The 21,256-nt window shown below is 37.5% G+C and overlaps 1 protein-coding gene and 1 long non-coding RNA gene across 12 annotated transcripts in view; one reads left to right on the top strand and one right to left on the bottom strand.

Moving 5' to 3' along the window:
• Positions 1-6,464, bottom strand: part of LOC100647268 (matrix metalloproteinase-14) — a 40,500-nt gene extending 34,036 nt beyond the window's left edge. For 3 of the 4 annotated variants that reach the window (XM_003398314.4, XM_012312686.3, XM_012312687.3), the window contains exon 1: positions 5,538-6,463. In XM_003398314.4, coding sequence (XP_003398362.1) covers positions 5,538-5,666 — 129 coding nt within the window. In that variant the 5' untranslated portion in view covers positions 5,667-6,463. Of the gene's footprint in view, positions 1-5,537 lie in introns of all 4 variants that reach the window. The other variant, XM_012312685.3, reaches the window with a different exon arrangement.
• LOC110119638 overlaps positions 1-21,256 on the top strand; it is a 72,547-nt gene that overhangs the window by 30,797 nt on the left and 20,494 nt on the right. The window contains exon 5 of one of the 8 annotated variants that reach the window (XR_007225425.1): positions 4,776-4,998. The exons of the other annotated variants lie outside the window; for them this stretch is intronic. This is a non-coding gene — a long non-coding RNA (uncharacterized LOC110119638). Of the gene's footprint in view, positions 1-4,775; positions 4,999-21,256 lie in introns of those variants that run through there. 8 annotated transcript variants of the gene reach the window in all.

Raw genomic sequence — 21,256 nt, 5'->3', positions numbered from 1 at the left:
CTCTTTCCTCTTCCTATTAGAGTGCATTTAAACAAAAGCGCTTAACTTCTAAAGTTGGAGAAGCATTCTTATAATCGATTTACATTCACGTTACAAATATCGAAGAATTTTAAAGATCTCCCTGAGAATAGATCTACTTGATTAATTTTCTCCGATACAAAATCTTCTCCAAGTTCTATACGCTTCGTTTTCACAAAATTGTCGCCTCCCATCGTGAGAATCAGCTTCGCGTCGAGTTCTTCCCTTCCCAAAGTATAAAATAAATTTAAATCGATTTCATTTGTTCCGATCGGAACTCCTTTGCACTATCGCGGAATTTGATCTTTGATCACGTATCGTAAAGTAGAGGAGTTTAACGAAAGCACGACTGTACAGCCGCCGATGACTAGACGAGTAGTCAAACCGTTCATCTAAATTTCCATTCACGAATATTTTTAAAGGCGTCGCTAATTGAGGTAATCGATTCGATTAAATCTCATCCTGGGGAAGAACACGCGTCTCATTCGAAAGACAGATGAAAAGAGAGAGTTGGATGCCATATGCACCAGACGGTAGAGATACGTAAAAGAGCGAACGATCGCTGGATCGAGCGGCGATGAGAATATCTATACGACGATGATTAATATTCTGATGACGGACTGATCGTGTCTCGACTGCGGATCGGCCACAACGAAGGCCAACGATTCGCTATCCTAAGTCGCGTGTATTTCCGTGTCGAGGCACATACATTATTTACCATTTCCTAGTATGATCCGTCAGCGAGAGAAAGAGACTCGAGAGAGAACCGATCACTTGGCACCTTGCCAAGTACCAAACCAAGTTTTTTCCCTTGGCCATCATCCCTTTCGGAAGAAGAAAGAAAAGACAAAGACCCTTGTTTCACACGGTTTATGTTGCTTCGGAAAGATTTTTGTGTTTTCACGAACATAATTGAAATATGCTCGAATATGTGCTATAATAGCGTAACTAACTGGTTCTAGAATCTCATTCGTTACAATATCTTTTTATTTCAAGCAAAGTAATATAAAATTAATTAGTTGAATTTTCATACGCGTTAAATCATGTACGATTTTTCTTCGATCGAAAGTATGAGGAATCTGAGGCGAGACGTATTCTTTTTCTTTAAATGTTCCGCATAATTAATATGTATTTTGCATCGCGTGTATGAATCCATAAACTCGCACAAAGTCGCTTGAAACAAAGTCGCATATGCTAATAATCACGAATATCACTAGTTTTTGATGCGGAGGTCTTTCGCGTGGTTAAAATGTTTTGTTGTATCTAATATTGGATGGCCGGAATCGAATTGCGCCTTTGTCTTTTTCAATTGCTGACTTGGCACGGGAATCTTGCCAAGTCATACATAGATCATTATCTTTGTACAGGGCGACTTTGTTTGCTCCAGGATTTGCCAATGATCACGGTTTCTGTATTGTGTTAATCTTTCGCGCCTAACGATATTATTTATTCGTACAGAGAAAAGTTGTATGAGATGTTAACTTAATTAAATATTACGGAAATGACGTCCGTATAAAATGAAATATTATTAATTAAACGAAATAATATAAAACTTATGATATGTGAATACGCGAAATTTCCAGTGAGATATTAATATTATAATACTTAAAGAAGCTCATTACCAAAGTATTTAAATTATTCCACCTTTTACCATCTCGTAATTCGTGATAATAATTTCATAATTGTTACACAAATCCTATTACACGGCCTCATTCACCCAGCCTCATAATTCTTCAGAAAAGGAAATTAATGACCACCATTTGCTTCATCATGGAGAATGATGAACGACTATTTTTCCTCTCGATAATTAAGTCATTACGGATTACGATGCCGCGTTTGAAACGCGTGTAAGGGTGTACCTCGTCTCTAAAATTCTCTGCTACAACACATGGGCGTTTAGAGTGAAACGGTGCTTTGTCATGCTGGTGCTTGTTTGACTTGGCTCATTGCCAAGAACATAAATTCGTGTCAATTATAGGCAAGATCGTAGTGCAAAGTATTATATCCCATGTGTCGAGTGATGTATCACGACTACATCGTTCTACTAGACAGCTGTAATAATTATCGAATAAATTAGCGTAGGGCAATAGCATTTCTTCCTGGACAATCGATCATGTTTATCGTGTCGGTACGGTTTGAACACGCGGCAGGAAACTTGTTCTTTTAATCGAGACGATTTTATGATTCTTATATCGTATTGAACTATTGAATGAACTATGAATGATTAAAATCAGCTGTGTGCTTTAAAGCTAAATGAAGCATGCACATGAAATTATAGAAAATGAATAAGCGTTTGATATTTTTTTGACAAATTGAGAAACGATCAAATAATTCCAAATGTACTTGAAAATATCCACTATCCTCCTTTGAAAGTACGTTATATACTAAAATAGAAAAGAACTTAGAAAAGAGGGATAAATGTTAAATATCTTTCGAACCTTTAAAAAATATGCCAAATAATTCCAATAGTTCAATTGGAAAGATTCGTTGAAATTATCTTCCTTTAGGAATTAATTTAGACAAAAGAGATCCCCTCGATAAATTTTCTGGAGTCACGTAAATATATCTGAATAAGGATATAAGAGAAGCCAAGGAATAAGTATAAGTACGCTGCGATATGTCTGATCGAAGTAAGTACGATTCTACTGCCTACGTTCCTGACTCTTACTACTTGCAACAACCGTTTAGCCTAGTTTTCACTCGCGACGCTGTTACTCGAGTGCAAGCAGAACTTGGTATTTGACATTATCGTTTCGATCGAGACATCGACAAAGCTTTACTCCTATTCGTTTTTCGACGGAATCGAATCAACAATCGTAAAACCGATATACATAATAAAGTCACGCGATAACGTTCTTTTCTATCGATCGTAAAGAACATAAAATTTATTTACACGCGATTACAGTTAATAAGCAGTAACACCTATTTAATATTTATTTAATTTTTCACGTAGAAATGTTTCTTTACCAACGTATGACAATAAAAATTGAGGACAGAATATAACTGTACCGATGTTCAATAACGTTATACTAACATTGTGAAACAGAACAAATAAACATTTCTGAATAAATATCGAGTTTTATTTGCAAACAAGTGTCCAGACACTTGTCAAAACGAAATCCCCTTCTAGTTTACGGATACACGCGTCGATTAACGCCGAACAAAGAGTCGATGGAACGTAATCGCAATCAAGGGTGTGAGATCGGTCTGGTTGCTCACGTGTCGCGAACCTTGAAGATAAAGCGGCCCATCGTTTGTATTTACCGGGACAGATAATTACGTCGTTATCGCGTACCGTGATTGCTTAAGAGGCTCGCGCGAAATCACCTCTTTACAGCCGCGATTTCAATGACCGTCGTTCGGCCAAGGTGCCATTATCAGACTTATCCGAGGCGATCTCTGTTATTCGGTTCAATTATGGCCTGAAACGCGAAGTTAAATAGGAAGAAACGTTCGTTAGGAAACTGAACGATTGGCATTGTTAGGAATTGTGAAATTTCCCATTGAAACGCGTATAATACTACCGTAAGCTTGTAGCCGATGCTGTTCAATGAATCGAAGGTCAGGAGCGAGTCATCGCGCGTAGCTGAACTTTGTCAACGAATGTAGCCAAGTGACGTCACACTGTCCGACCTTATGTCATTATGTTCGCAAACCGGTCTCAATTTTTTTTCCTGCTTTATACGCCGCATACCTTTCAGAATACCACGAATAGACGAAATTACTTATGCGACATTCCTATCGTTTTATACTATCATTGTCCTCTATCTGATGAAGTTCTATTTTCGCAGTTATCGTCAATAAATTCGCGCGATTGGTAATTGTTATCGCTGGGATTCGATCTTAATAGAACAAACATTTGTGCAAGAGTTTAAGCGAGCATTATTAAAAATAAGAGAATAATTGTTGATCATTTTTGGAGAAGATATTCGTATCGATGATATCGGTGACAGATAAAGGAAGGTAAAGGTCGACAGTAATATCTCAAGTAATATTGGAATAGAGTTTGTTCTTAATAATAGATATTTAAGAGAAGTTTCTTTTTAATAATAACGTCGATAAGGTAATATAATATGATAAAATAGAATCGAAATGAATAATCAGTAACAGCAATAACGCAAAGTTGATGCAACATTTGACGATAATAAGAAAGGTTTAAGCGAGATTTGTTACTAATGACACGAATAAGATAAAATTAATATAAACGGTATTAGTATGATACAATCAAATGAAAATCAATACTAATAATGCGAGTAATATGAAGTTGGAATTTGTTTAATTTAACATTAACTTATAATATTCAAACGATAACTTTTACCAACAACTAATATGAAGCTAATACCGACGATACAAACAGAATAAAATTCGATATTAATATCGTTAAATGAATTATTTTCAAAACGAAGTTAAACACTAATAGTAACGATAATTTACAATCCATCTAATGGAAAGAAACGTCGTAAGAAAGATAGAAATCAGTAACAAAGTACTGTCCTTCGATTTTGATTACTAGTAAAATGTAGGAAAGATTGTTTCATAGATCGAGCTGGTGTCATACTCGCGATATGCCTGGTGTTCATCGTAATCCGTATATCAGTGCCATAGAGATAAACGTTTCCTCTGGAATGTTATTCGCGTTGTCAAAAGAAAACGTGTACGCGACCATTACTCATTCACGTATGACACACACATATAGCACGCGCGCGACAGATTTCGCGCGAATCAATTTTCCCGTACGATTAACCGTTTCTATGCAGGTATTTCCCTCTGTACAGTCTCCGGCCGTTGGAACTTGTTGCGTTCGTTCGAAACGTTTCATTTTCCAGGAAGAACCATGAAAATACTTCCGACCACACGGTGCACACCACACGAGAGGCGAATGATTGCACAACGTAATTTTACTCATCGATGTCCATTGTTGTCCGTTTCGATTCAATTCGTTGGAGCTTTTTACGATACTCGCGTAAATGCTAGATTTTGGTGTAGATTATTATAACGCTACATTATTTATGACAGTCTACACTGACAGATTTCTGTCCAATTATTATTGAAATTTATAGAAATAAAATTGACTATTTTGAAAATTGATCGATTCGAATGAGAAATGAAAATCGTGCTATTTCACTGTGCTACTTTTTTATCGAATAATACTACGTTTCAGGTGATTAATTTTTTCTCAGATGGTTGCTAATGTTTTTTAAGATTCATAGATATATTTCGATCGAACAACGTTTTTCGATCGATTACTAGCGTTCTGACAGAATACCAGGTGTGCTTGACTAATTATTGATACTCAAATATGTCTATCATTCTTTATGACTTCTGTCGTACTTCACAGTATCTTTTCGAAAGAGTTGGCGTTATCGGAATCGCAATTAGCCTACTTAGCATAGGGATAAACGGATATTGGGACTACAAAATGAAATTGACATTGCGATCGACAAAATACACTTGTCAGGTTTCTCTACGAAGTATTTTCCAATGATCGAAATTGAAAAAGATCATGCTCGAACGCTTACCATAGCTGCAGTCTGCGATACAGTCGACTTCTGTTCCTCGGATTTAACGTGCGAAACGGCGAATAGAGTCGCCAAAAGGACACTTCCGACACACCTTTCCCATCCCAACATACGATTCCACCTGGCCATTCTGTTGCTTCGTCCAGTAACTTGCAAACTTTGAAAATTCCTCTGTCAAAATCTCTTCAGGCGCCAGGCGATCACCGTGAATCTCACAAAGTCCAAGATAAATGTCCCTTCACCCCGGTGTCACTGACTACACGCACGCGTTCGTTGGTCGTCTATGCCTCAGCTGATCGCAAGATGACGCGACCAATGATCCACGTGTCTTTTCGATCCTTCAAAATCTCCGATCTTCCTCTTCGAACTATCGTCCTTCTTCCCAAAAACAATTCCAGCTTCGCTCGATTGCCACTCGGTTGCCCGTGACGAGCATGAATCTTATCGAAAATGGGTTGTCCTGGCGGGAAAACGTGCAGGATCGAGTTATTCCAGGTTGGAACGACTCGCCAGCAGGGTCAGTCTAAAACGTCGTTGCCACGACACTATCGATCTCGTGTGTTTCCCAAGCAGGTAGCTCGCCGGATACTCTTTACGAAGTCTCGCGAGTTTTCGTAGAGGCACGCACCTCGTCGAACGTGGTCGAACAACGTCTCCTCGGTTTCTCGCGTCTGTCGCGTTGATCCGGGACCTATGATCATCGACGATCGACTGCAAGTTCTCGTTCGAGCTGTACTTCTTCTTGTACGCGTATCGGTGACGAGATTGATATCGAGGAAGAGGAGAAAATCTTTTTGAAAAATCACCAAGGACCGCACGCAAGAACGAAGAAGAACGAAAAGAGAAGAAGAGGCACGGAGAAAGGACGCGACCGTACGGGGAACTGGTACCGAAGTCTACCGCCACTCTGAATTACAATCAGTCTGCCACTGACTTTTATTGAGGCCTCCCACCACGCGGCTCGTGACTACCACCATCAACGCCAGCGGCAGCGTACAATGCTACGCGAGTGTGCTTTGCCTCTTGGTTCACTGTCAATCGACGTATCGCGCTCCTCCTGTCCTGCATTTCAGCTGTGCATCAGATTCGCCTGATTTTCGGTACAGTTCATTCTTCGTTCATTGTCGATCGACGTATCGCGCTCTTTTTGTCGTAGACTCAGCAGCTGTGCTTTGATTTTGAATGTATTTGACTCTCGGTTTATTCGACGTATCGTGCTCCGTTTCTTTTGTCGATTGCTTTTTACTACGCTGCAAGAAGTATTCGAATGTTATCGTATTTATTACAGATTTCTATATTATAGATTTATGCATGTTATAGATCTCGTATCATTTTTATCGTGGCATTTTCGTACGAGTACAAGATTCGATGCATATCAAATTTGAGAAAGAACGCATCGTTGTAATATATGCACGTGCTGAAATACTCTTTGTAGCCTTTTGTAGCTGTATGTATTTGCCTCCTGATTCGCTATCAGTCCACGTATCGTTCTTGTTTTGTCTTGGATTGAACTGTGCATTGGTTTAGCTTGGTTTTCAATATACATATTTCGCGTTGCCACTGCACGTATTGTTCTTTCTTTCGCTGATTCGCTCGCATTAGCTCGATTTTTAGCACATTTCTCGTGGCAATATAGTAATAACGAGATAGGGAGAAAAAAAGGGTTGATAAAAGAATAGGTTTACTGGATGATAGGAGAAACGATAGGTGTTGTAGTATGGTTGGAAACATGTGTGTAATGGGCACGCATGATCGGCGTTTACAAGAATAGAGGAGTGGCTAGGAAATATCCTACGATCGAAACTGATTGAAATCAAACCGCGATGACGAGTTTACGTTGGGTCAGGGTTCAACGTGGGATTTTACACGCCTGGGATTGACGATGGTTTGAGTGTTTGAATCGATTACCAGTTTTTATTAAATTTTTATCGATATCACAATTAAGCGTTTTGCTAGAAAAAGCGGACATTTCTAAGGATTATTATTAAATATCGCCATGTACGATAATTTACCATTAGTATTTCAAAAATTATAAAGATGGTACCTTCTAATTTTGATATAATAATTCCAATTAATGTTATGTTTATTGTGTACTATGTATAGTATTATATGTTTCGTTATATGCTATACGTTTGAATTAAAATCCATAAATATAATTAAATTGATCTAGAATGGACACAGCCAGATTTCAAGTTACACTTCTCAATTATTATACTGCGGACATTTGCACAATGTCATACTTATTGCGAACTAGAAAAAAAAAAGAAAAATGGAATAATTTCTGAATAGAAATGAACTCTATCCATTAGAAATTGTAACGAACTGAGATTTTCTGTAAATACATAAAAATTTGCAGTCTAGAAATTACAATGATTCCTCAACATTACCAATAGTAGAAATGTTTTACTTTAGCTTTGTACTTTATTCGATAAATTCTTAAACGAAACGACATTAGCTATTCAAACGCCACTAATTCTTCTCATATGTGAATAGAAATATCTTGAGAGGCATGTAGTTGCATTCTTCTGACCGGAAATGCCTTCAAAATAAAAGCGTACGCGAAACGTCTGATTCACCTATGCTCGTTAAAGAGGAAAATCCGACAAATGATGAAACTTTGATAAGTTTCGCGTTGAAGTTTCTCACGTTGATTCAGATTTAATTAAACATTTCAATTTTTACGATAATTTATATAATACCAGTAATTGATACAAACAACATTTTATTCCAATAAATACACGCATCAGCATATAGTTTCGAGTAGTTTCTAGTTTGTATAGGTTTTACTTTATCTATTTTATCTCGATTTTTATCTTCATCGATCGCAGTTTCCTCGGCGATACGTATTTCCGTATTCCACAATAGCACGAGGCACACACCATTGTCTCCTGATTTTTGTCACGACACGAAAGAAAAACGATTTTCCACCCGCAATCGCTCGATTATCCTTTGTTCCTCCTTTACTCCGTAACTACCGTGTAGTCTCTGATATAATCCTTTGACCACGTAAACCTCTCGACAGTTTGTCAGTTTATACCAGTTTTATTATTGCTGTTACGTGTGTGTCTGTTTTATTTGAATATTTAGCTACATCTCGTTAAGTTAATTTTTAAGCTTCTTAAATTATGTTTTTAATTTGCTTCAAATTTCACAATCGTTTATGCTGTTTCTTTGCCATAAATATATTTTTAGAAACGAGTCACTTCGTTGATATCTACAAATATTTCCAAGGAATGAAATTTTACTTTAAACACGTTACTCCTCTCTTGAGATACAAATCTTCGAGAGGAATCTGATCTACGATCGTTCGTATCGCGTTAGTGAGATTCAATTTTCCAACATTTTGACAATTTTACACAATGTTACGATATCGCGCATCTTTGACACTGTTATCAGCGTTGCTGCTACGGTTCGTCGATTATTTCTCTGCTGATATCCTCGTAATAATAAGTTCGATATAAATTTGGAAAGTTCGCAAACAACGACACTCGCGAAATAATGCGGTGATTCGAAGAAGATCGTCGTAGCCCTACGAAACGTACAATTTCCTTAAAAACTTACGTCGTCTCTTCCGTAAGTGCATCTAGCAATGCCACGCGTGCGTTACGCACATCGTGGTCATGAATAAATGATCCGACGATGCCGAAATAGCCGAAACGTTTCTGAAAATAATTTGCCAGGAAAACAATGTGATTTACTCGATTCGGTTACTTTACTTTACTCGATTCGGTTTCCTCAGACTTACGAGATCTTCCGAATCTCGCTTCTTTCCTTCCTTGTTTTTCTATTCACTCTGCTTACACGCTTCTTTAGTACAGGATCGAAGACCATAAATACAATTTACACGGACCTTGTGAAACGTGGAGTTGTTGTAATTCCAGTCGAACGACCACGATTTTGCTTCGTCGCGTAATCTTCCACGCAAAACATTCCTTCTTCCCGGCGAGCATACTTTCGAAAACCTGTTTTTTTTTTTAGAACCTCGACGCCGTTTGTGCCGATTTCAATATCGATGCCCACGACTTTTCGATCGAGACGATCAACCGTTCTTCGAACAATTCTTCGTAGGCTTAAGCTGTCGAGGAATATCGGTGCGCAACGTGTACTCGTTATTTTTTTTTCTAACATTAGAATCGAAAAACAGCTGTGATCAGATATAGAGAAAACGGCCAGGTACCTTCGTTCTACTTCTTGCTTCTTTTTATCTGCGCTGTTCGCATCGAATCGTCTCACGATACTTTTAATTTTCATCGACGATCGCACGATGAAAGAGAGAACATATTCCACTCTCAATCAAACACTTAAAGAGACCTTGTACTTTGAAGAGCGCATAATAATCGTACGCAGAGCGAAACAAAGAGCAATCGAATTTCATTATTCGAAGATACGAACAATGGACGCCGATGAATCCTGCGCGAATTTCATTGCTGCGTCTGATCGAGGAAGTGTCCACCCTATGGGGTCACGCGATACACTCACCCAGGTTGAGTCTGTGAATCACCCAGGATTTCGAGACTCTTTCTATTCCCAAGAATTTCTTCTGTAGAGCCGACGACCGCAAGACTCGATTCTGAGTCGGGTTTCTTGCACGAATTTCGAATGCAAATGAGCCGAAGTGACTAATCGCTAGACGAATCCGATTTAATTCGAATATCAGTCGATTCGTGCGTTAATTTTCTGCGGATTATATAAATTAATGGACGATGGGAAGCAACGACCAGCGGCGTTTTATTTTAGGAATTGGTATATCATAAATTAAAATTATTTCAATTTATTAAAATTATTACGAGGGAAAGTGACGTCGAGGGAAAGATTCGTTCAGTTCGAGTGAGAAACGTCGAACTTCGATGAAGAAAATTGTTAAAATTTTGCTTTTGATTTTTGGAAAGATAATTTCATTCGTTAAATTGTTATTTGTAGTTAAGTTAAAAGTTATGCCTTAAATTGTATCCACCAGGGTATTCAATTTAATAATAAGCGTGCCGATTAGGAAGAGAAGGATTATAATAAATGATTATGGTGTTAGAAGTAATTCAGTCGAAAAGATGTAAAGCAATAACGAAATAATTGCGATAGATATAAATTTTATGTGAACTGATCAAAGAAACCTATTTGCCTTGTTGGTTAAAAGTTATGTTTAGTCATTCGATGACTCATCTCGGAACATTATGATAATGAACGTAATGACGTTCGACTTTGACTAGATAAAATTCATATTAACGAAAAACTTTCCATAATATAATAAAAGAATATCATAGGAAATATTCGCTACTTGAAGATAATAATTTGAAGATTGGTACGAAAGGAAAGAATTTTTCTGTATATATTTCACACGTGATAAAATTGCGAATTATTGTCGATTATCTATCGACTAAATTAATTTTGAGAAGGCTGTGATTCTCGTAAAATTGATTACCATACCTGCTGTGACTTATCAGTATATTTATTATACGTGCTGTTTTCTTTTCTAAAGATAATTTCATGGAACTGTTCGATATAAGAAAAATGTTGTCTTTTTTTCCTTTCTTTCTGGAAACGCGATGGAATGTATTCAAGACAAACGAGATGACTCTTCTCATAACGATAATACCGATATAACGAGTTATCGAACCGTTTCCCGTTCTATATTTTTTTAAACAAATTATAAGAGGAATTGCAGAAGTGCAATACGACGAATTGTAAAAGATAACATTTTTACAATTATCGGTAGATTGTCTACGAAACAAATATTCGTTTCGAATGATACGTACGTACTGCGATAAAAATTACTTACTTGTTAACGTTAGAATGTTTTAATTACTATTAATTCTATTTATTTTATATGTAGGTTTAAATAACAGGTTCGGTCGTATCTTAGGCTACCTACGTCGGAAAAGATTCTAAAAGTCAATCTTTTACTTTGGTGCAATTAATTATTTATAGATATTAGAAGTCGTTAAAAAATAATAAATTAAAAGATTGATGTTTCGTTCGCGCAAATGAAAGACGAAGAAAACGCACACGCGTAAACACGCGAATCTCACATTTCAAAAATAAAGTTACCAATGCACGCTTTATCGAAGCAAAATTGCCCACAGCTCCCCGTCTCTTGATGTTCGATTTTTGGAAAACAAAACCAGGTCGGACCGTTTCCACTCGACGATGAATGAAAGTCTTTCCATTCGAGATATACGTGAGTGAAATACGAATTAATGAAAGCCGAAAGAAGAGGGCTATTTTGAATGAAAATAGGGGAGCGATCGGAGCTTGGAAAGAGAAACAAAGACGATGGCTAAAGATGATGGTTCCTCGCGGTTTTATTTCGACCGAAAGAGGAAAAAGACGTGCGCCTCTTTTTTCCTGACCCTGTGGCTGACCCGAAGATAGCATCGCCAGTTTGGAATGCATTTGCATTAATTCGGTCCTAAGCCTATTTAAATGCAGCAAAATCGAGTTTGTAATCCTATCTGGAACGTTTTGCAGAAAAAGGTTCCACGCACAAAGACCCAACCAGGCCATGGAAATTAGGGGGTGAATCGATTTCTGCGAATTCTAAGACTTGCTTTCAAAGGGAGCCTACTAACATACTTGTAATACGTAGAATTCAAATAATAATTTAATTATTAACGATCACGGTTTATTAAAAATAACGTATAACGCAAGTTCTGATATATAATACGATGCAAACGATCGTCCCCATTAATAAATATACAGTGGCGTGAATAAATTATAAGCTCAACATCTCATTGTTTATAACATTACAGTAAAAACTGACAAAATCTTGTACGTAATTTATGATATTACATAGTTGAAGTCAGGGCGAATCTAAATTTTCTCTTAAAATTCTGCTTTCTTTTTCTGTGAAAAAAAAATAATTCAATGTTCAGTTTTCATCCAATATTTAGTGATTTTTCTGTATTCTTGATTACTTCTGTTAATTTGTTACGTACGCTATCCACTAATTGATTTATAGTTTCGTTTTGAATATCCAGCCACGTAGATTTTACTATTTCTTCAAATTCAACCACGTTTTCTATAGGTGGCCTCTCCTGATCGTAAATTTTTCTCGCTAGAATTTCTCGCAGCTAGTCATCGTAATAATTCATTAGCACAATAGCGTTGTCTCGTTGAAAAATTGTCTTTTCGCCATCTATCTTCTTTCGGTTATTAAAGGCAATAGTTTTACATTCAACGTCTTCCGACATTCAACAAAGTTCAATCGCAATTTATAAAGACAATTTCGCTTAACATATCTAGATACGATCGGATTTCGTCAGAAGTTGCTTGGAGATATCAAAGAAATAATGGCAAGAATTGGTTCGAGCTTATAATTATTCGCAACAACTGTATATCAAATAAATCGCAAATGCAATTACCAAATTAACTTAATTAAAAAATCAATCAACGATCCCCTTGAAATTCACTCGACGATTTAGCGATAACATTACGAATAATATTCACGATCCTTTGTTTCGTTCGATTATTCAGTTTGATTCACATCGTAGCGAGAAATCAGTGTGTTTCTAAAGAACCGATAAGTTGCACGAAGGAATTTATTATGGTGGTTTTATCGTGTTGCCGATGCGCCGGCACGTGCCCAGGCGCCACGATTCTTCATTTCTTCGTCGAGTCTCAGATACTTTCGTAGATTTTGAATACGTTTCTCGTGAAATCACTTTACTTTTTCCACCTCTTCTCTTATCCGTTCCTTGCACGGGACAGCTGTGAATCTCTTTTTGTCCGGCCAGTATTCGGAGAAGTCACGCGTGGCTGTGATAAAGAAAAAAAAAAAAGAAGAAAATGAAAGATTACCAAGTTCCGAGCTTTGAGTGATCAATTCATTTAGATTGCGAATTTCCGAGAACATTTTTCTTGATAATTATCTCGCCTACCTATCGTTAACTGCGTTCGCAAATGAAAAATTGAATTCGAGCATGAAGCGGTTGCAATTCACCCCGTTGTATCGTAAGTGCTTTGCCGGGTAAAAGATGCGAGAACGACTGGTTTATCGCTACTGCTAGATGAAATCTACGCTCGTTAGTCTGCTCTTGCGAAGAAATGCACGGTGAAACGATTCGTTTTGTTCTCGTTTGATCGTGTCGAGCGATCATTGCAATATGCTTGTTATTATTTCGCCACTTTACGGCGAACAAGATATTTTCTTTCGAAGCAATTTTTACCTTCGTTTTCGTAATTTTACCCTGTAAATAACAATCAGCTGGTTATTACCGAGCAAAGTACGTTCTGTATTGAATTTTCCACGGAACATGTGCAATATTTATTCGAATAGGATCGCTATGATATAAATAATTTAGAAAATATTTGCAAATATTTGCGAATGAAAAACATTCGGAGAATATTCACGCAGGAAAATTCCAAATTGCATAGAACACTTGCATGAAAAATATTCCTTCTTTCTTAGAGCGTGCACAGTCTAACCGCGAGGAATTCGTGAGAAATAAAAGAACATCTCGATCATCAAGAGGCCCGTGAAAGGAGTCAGTTGGCCGCGCCTAAAAAATCATCTGGTCAACCGACTGTTTGCTTTCTCATTCCATTGTCACCGTCTAATTCTAATCGTCTATCGATGCTGTCGACTCAGCCCTCCTTTGTCGCTTCCTTTCTGCTTTTTTTACGTCTTGGTCAAGGTTATCGCGTGACAAGCCAAACTCGATGAAACGAAGGTGGTAGATTCCTTTTAAGGATGAAAAATGTTGCAACTGGTCCCATTAAGAAAGAACGAAGATATACATATGTAGATGATAGATTAGCTTAAAGCCAGCTTCGTCTACGACAACGTCGCGAAAGAGTAGAGTAGTCTGTAAAGGAATCTTTAGCGTCGACTATAAGGATCGCACGATTTCAATTCTATTCGATCGCATTGGATCGTGTTTTATAAAAATTATCCAGATGAAGTGAATCGCCTCTTCGAGCCTCCCTTCCAATGGCAGATCTATGTGTTCGTTGACGATGATTTTTCACAGTTTAAACTCGCGTGGAAAAGTCGCGCGAATATATTCCAACTTCTTACGACGATATAGAATTTAACTGGAATTTTGGGAAAATCACTCTTCGTATACGCTGACGTAATATCCAAAAAGTCACAGTGATCGCGAAGAAGAACGTGGTTTGTACGCGGCAATGCGATTTGGCTAGCCCAACTTTTTTGATTCATTGTGTTCACAGGGAACGTCTGTGACCGGACTGTCTGTTTTTTTTAATGAGTCAACATCCTTCCTTGTAGCAAACTCTGCGAACAATTTGCTCGCGGTTTCAATCGATACGACGTATCGGTCAGTCTACCACCTTTGTGGTATCGCTTTTGTGATTCATAGTGCGACCATTGAGCAATCAATGCGGTGGCTTCCTATTAATCTACATGCGAATTTATTTGCACTTGCTTTCCAATTGCTTCGTACATGTTATATGTGTATTGCCTTGTGTCTGTACTGGTATCCGATTGCACTCTGAAGAAACTCTCAAGTACTCCAAATTGCGCTTAAAAGAGCTAAATCATGATCGAACACGATTCAAGTAGAATGACAAAAGGAATCGTTCCGAATTCTATTCGAATCCTATGAATATTACGGTTCCAAGTCGAACGTGAATTTTCCTCTCTTATTCTTCTAAATAAAAAAAAAGAACAAATTCCTCGTAGAATCGAAATTTTTATTCTTCGCGCGACAGATGAGACTATTTATTCGTTCGCGGTCTCGGTTGCGGTGGAATTTCGTAGAAAGAGAGGGGAAACGAAAGCACGGGGAGTTTCCTTTCATGAGTCGCGCGCGAAACCGGAAGAATCGATGCCATAATCGTTGATGGATGAGCCGCTGATTCATCCATCATCGACGAGTGGAAGCTTCCCTCGTTCGTTTCTTCCTTTTTTTTTCTACCGTGCAACAAGTAACACGGTTTGATTATGCATCGGACACGAAGGTCGGCTTGTAACTCATAAGCTGGCCAATTGAACGAAATTTATCGCGCAAACGAGTCAGAATAGATTCGCCGAGTTCTGGGTCACTGATTTTCGCCAAAGAATTCGATAATTTCCGCGAATCGTGATTGGTGGAAATTTAAAACGATAAGAGAGGGAAGCAAGATTAGATAAACGCGGAAATGTCGGAGTCGACACGACCTCAAGCATAGAATTAAATGTGAAATTAATTAGATGGAAAATCGAAGCCAAGTCAATTGTTTTATCGATTGTTCCGCTTTCATTTGCCAGGATATATCAAAGTACATATTCCCAGCATCGAAATATAAATCAGTAATTCTTTTCTATTCTTCTTGCTTCTTATTATCTTCCGAAGATTCGTCGAATTTAATCAATTCGACAAGTTCTCCGAGACTGTTCCTATTGCAAAGACGAACGAACGTAAAGAGAGAAGACTCTACTGCTCATCTTCCTATGTAGAAAGTTAAATAGCTAAAACTAATCGACGAATTGACCGTGACCTGCAGGAATATATTCCCTTACGGTAAATAGTCAGGAGATAGTACTCATTATAATTCATAATTCCTCGCTGACTGATTTCCATAACTCGTTAATTTGCCACAAAGGCGAGTCGTTCGGCGTAGACTAGGTCGACGCGACGAATCTACTGTTAGATTTTTGTCCACTATTCCCTTCGAAATGAACCTCGATATTTCTCAGAAAACGATCCTCTTTAAGGCAAATAGATTCGATCGGATATTCAAACGATTCTTATTAAAGATAGACCGATTCGCCGTTAGTATTCGACTTTTTCTCGAATCATGTTTCGACAATCCATAGCTTACCCGTAACTCAACTTAACTTAACTCAGCTTAACCGTAAAGCAATCCGTAACTACCCTCTTTTTCGCTCGATATATCAGTCATTTTCAGACAGACGCGCATCAATTAAAAGCACACACGCTAGATACGTGCAGATTGTGGTCGTGCGATCGTCAGATCGACAGAGTTTAGTCGATTTTAGTCGAAGCTGACGTAAATCTAACGCAATATCGCTACGAGCTTGATAGTCTCTATTTAGCCTCATTAATTTTTTTTTCAAGACTGCACGCTATTGCAGTAGACTAGAATACGAGTAAAATGTTCACAACCATTCAAAGTTACGAGATAGACTCGTTTCGCACCTTATTTTTTGCAGTTACTATCCTTCACCGTGTCATTTGTTCTTTATTTAAAAAAAAAACAATCTCCCCCGGAAATTATTATACTTAGCTCCTTCTTTCGTAACGTCGTAACACAGAAGAGACGCGATTTATCACGTCATCGGTTACTATTTTTCATTCGTGGGAAGCTAAAGTAGCGTGTTAGAAGTCACGGTGAAATATGGATCAAAAGTTATCGATGGAAAATAATTACCGTGTGTGCGCAGTGTGCAACTAAATATTGGATATCTCTCGAAATTTTCCTCCAGCATCAGCATCTTGTTTTCCTAGTAGGAGCTGCACCAAGCAGAAAAATTTATTTCAAGAAAATCACACTCAAGATATTTCCCATCGGCATCATCGGGAAACTGCGAAACTCGCGAACACGCGTCTATCGCAACGAGAAATCTAGTCTGCAGTCGCGACTGTTAAAGCAGGAAATCTGTTACAATTAAATAATTGGTCAGGCGATAGACACTGTACGGTTCACTTTACTCTATGGAAATTCCTAAGTCAGCGCTTAAGTTAACCCTCCGTGACAGTGGTTGTCAGACTGCGAACTAAAACTTTTAGTGTAAATATACGTACTGTAGGTGAGAAGGTAGAAAATATCCAAAGTATAGTACTCGTTATAATATTCAGTAAGAAAAGCAAAAGTTCTTGGAAAATTCGTATTTGCATGCGTATCCGCATTCTAGTCATGTAACTTGTAACTTGCATGGATATATTTTTTACATTCTTCTGTCTTACTCGTGAGTCATTAAATATCGTAGCATGTTATTAACATGTCGTTATGTCAAGATCGAGCGATTTGTTTATAATTCAAGTCTCGATAAAAATGTTGCGAATCGAGAAATTGTAATTAATTAGAATTCTCTTCTTTCGACGCAAATATAAACAGGCGAAACGATATTCTAATCTCATTGATAGTCTTGAACGTGATAGTGTTGTACGGTGTTCTTCGATGGAAGATTCACATCTTTTGATGTCGACAAGGAAAAATCAATTTACTCGTTTTGATGTCTAATTTCCACGTTGCTTCCGTGTTACGGTAAAAAAAAAAAGAAAAAATGGAGTCGTTGCGTCTGATGTTACGTGTACGTTGCACGTAATTCTGCCCGATGACGATTAAAACGCGCTGATTACATTCGTTACGTGAAGTCGAATCGCCCTGCATCTGTAGGATTGTTTGCTACGAACTGCGAAAGATGACGAAGAACGATATGAATTATTTGTTTTCTGTCGTGGTATTGTTGCTAGAAATTGTTATGTTTTTCGATGAATTGCGAGGCAATTTCAGCGAGATTCTACGCAGTGGCGATTGCGGTGTAAAATGGAAGATTCAAAAATACGTAGGAACAGAAAGAAGAAAGAAATGAAAGGAAAAATTCGAGATAAAAATATATAAAGCGATTTAAATTAGATTTTTATTTATCTTCGAATATTATAGAATCTTAGAATTTATCCGACAGAAACCAAACATATAAAAGAAGAAGAGTTTCGATAATATCTATGGGATGATCGATCGATAGAAAATTGCTTTTTAATAAAAATAGTACTTTCGTTCATATGTGACGAAATCATACAAAAAGAAAGTTTCATCCGCTGTTACACTGTTCAATTTTCATATCGTAGCTTTTGTTCAAAAACTAGCAGCGATATCGCGTCGAAAATATCTGGGAACACGTTGTGAACATCCTGGAATATGTTTTGATAAAAACGGATCAACGAATGGAATGACATCATTTTGAAAAAAATTCTTTTCATCTGTAAGTTTCGAAAAAGAAACATTTTTATGAAGGAATACTATAAATTTCCAACGTTTTGACATTTCCTGTTAAAAATGTAAAACGATGTTCTTAAGACGCGTGGTACACCGAAAGAAAAAATATCTTTTTAGCGCAAGTTCCGAGAAAGATATTTACTTGACATATCGAAGGAGAGCAGTTTTTGAATGACGATGCAATTATGCGAAAAAATCAATTTATTCGTACATACAGATACAAAAATCTTTCATTTCAATTATATACGTAGATTTAGGTATAAAGAAATATAATAATTTCAATCGGTTCCTGCGCGATAAATGCGCAGGGATAAAATAATCTTAAAGATATTTCTTTTCAAGATAGTTGGTGTCACTAGAACCCACAACGACGATCGAGCATGAAGATCGCTTAGTAATAGAGAATATGACTTATGGTTTCCTCTGTGTTCCTCAGAACCATAGAACCTTCGATGGTAACCTCTGACAAAAAGAGCTGCATCAGCTTCATCCTCCTCTGCAATCAAAATTCATGAAAATTCCTCACCTCTTCGACTTTCTATTTTTCTTTGCCTCTCTTCATTTAAACGTCTCTTCATTATCATCGTCATCTGCGTCCTTCCTGATCGTGACATTTCGTCCAGACCAATAACAAATAATTCCTATGCAAGGATCGGCCGCGTAATTATGCGCAAGGTTTGCAGGATGCATCGTATTACCATTTCGATTGAAATGCATCGCGATGGATGATCCGTAAAGGCCAACATATCCAGTTGACGAGATCTACGCTGGCCTACAATGGCGAATTTCTACGATAAGAATGCAACTTGTCGCGTTGCATCGTCGAATAGCATCGGCGAAAATGCGTCAGCTTTTAGCATCGTCTCCCACGGCTACAACCCAGTGACTCACAACGCCAATAAGTTTCGTTTCTTCTCTTTCCTCTCCTTTGTCTTTTTCTTTTCTTTTCTCTATTTTCCCTTTTTTTTTTAAAAGTTCTTTCCTGTATCCATTTCCTTTCTTTTCCATCTCCCATGGAAGATTTTATTTTTGCCGAATCGATGATACATCCAGAGAACTCGTCGAATCTGGATGCGTCGATCGCCGAGGAATCTAAAATGGCAAAGGGATGAACGATCGATCCTGCTGCGACAAAATGATCGATCACAGACCGAAATCACGTTGCATCGATCCTTACCGATCATTGGTTAAACACGAATCGGAGATATGGAGGTTCCTAATAATTTTGAATTGTTATTTTACAGCATCGGCTCCATGGCTTTCCATTAGCAAAGAAAATGAAGGAGCTTTGACAGAGATTTATTTCGTTCTTTAAATACAGTAACGACTGTTTTATCTTGGATATTTTTGTACTTTTTTATACATTATGCAAATCCTGCGCATTTAAAATGCTCCGTAAATGCATAGAGACGTGTTCTCTGGGAAGACGTGTTCTATGCGCGAATGCGAGAAAATTACACACGGTACGAACATTATCATATTTGTTTCTGTAATCGTAAGGTAACGAATTATCATCACTATTAGAGAAGTATCGGTGTAGACACCACATTCATCAGAGTGTCATCCTGCTCGTCGTCTCTTTGTTTCAGGAAATTTTTCTTCCGGTAAATATAGTGGATTGTCGGTGATTCACGCATTTAGCAAGTTAACCGTTTTAAATCGACTTCTCAGACGCGTTAATTGCCATAAATAATTCTTTTAAAACCATACGTATTGCGCAAAAGAAAAATCTCGACATTTCTCCAAATAATTCTTATATTTGCTTTGTGGCAATTGCAAAATTCACAGTTTCCTCGTGACAGTTTGGAAAAGATAACGAGTGCAAAATTATTACGGACAATTTCGTATGTACTCGGACAATACCACGCATTGATTCCTCCAACTGTATCTCTCAATTCGTTTGTAAAAGGAATAGGAAATGAGAAAAATGGACAGGGGACAAGGGAGAAATTGATGTACAAATAAGCGGAGAAATGGATAAATAGAGAAATGAGATGAAAGAACAAGGGTGAATGAATGATTGAAGACGTAATAGGAAAAGTGGGCATAAAGTGGGAGAAGATTGTCCGCAAATTGATGAAATCTTTCCAGGATACAATTTTTTCAAAATATCGCAACGAAGTATAACCACTTGTAATGTTTCGTTGAGCCTATAATAGCCGGTATTTTTTCCAAAAGCTAAGTGTTATCCCTAACGATACGATTATCTTGCTCCTAGTACAAGTTACTCGCTGGAATCTTAACTGCTCGTTTTCTAAGAAATTTCACACATTAATTGATCATCTGTCGCTGTACTATCTGAACCGATCTGATCATCAGGTTTTTTCCCCCGGTGAAACAATTAAGTGATTTCAACTCTCAGAACATTCCATCCGTTTGATGAAGACAGGGGAAAATTTTTAAATCCGATACTCTGTTCATCGAATTCGTATTACACGAACTGCCTTTATAATTAAAACTATGACAGCAATTATCACATAGAATTACAACATCTGTCGTGTTAAAATACCCGCTTCGAATAACCAAGTAACGTTAACATTAAATTTTCAATAAAAAACAAACCTATCGTACCTTTCTTGTTCGTCGATCACGGTGACAAGAAAAATGTAATTATCGATTAGTGGAAAGCTGAAGAAAAACGAATGTATCACGTCTCTCCTCTGCGTATAATCTTCGAATCAACACGGTGGGGTAAAAATCTAACGATCCAATTTGTAAAGCAAATTCTCTCGAAAACTATGTTAAACGTAGCCTCGAAACCTACCTTAAAAGTAAAATTCCTTCGATCAAAATTATTTTAACATCGTTCGGCTGGATCAATC

Source organism: Bombus terrestris, chromosome 10, assembly GCF_910591885.1.
Source record: "Bombus terrestris chromosome 10, iyBomTerr1.2, whole genome shotgun sequence".
Classification (NCBI taxonomy): domain Eukaryota; kingdom Metazoa; phylum Arthropoda; class Insecta; order Hymenoptera; family Apidae; genus Bombus; species Bombus terrestris.
Note: the sequence above shows the minus strand (reverse complement) of the source record. Positions and strands in the feature narration are given on the sequence as shown.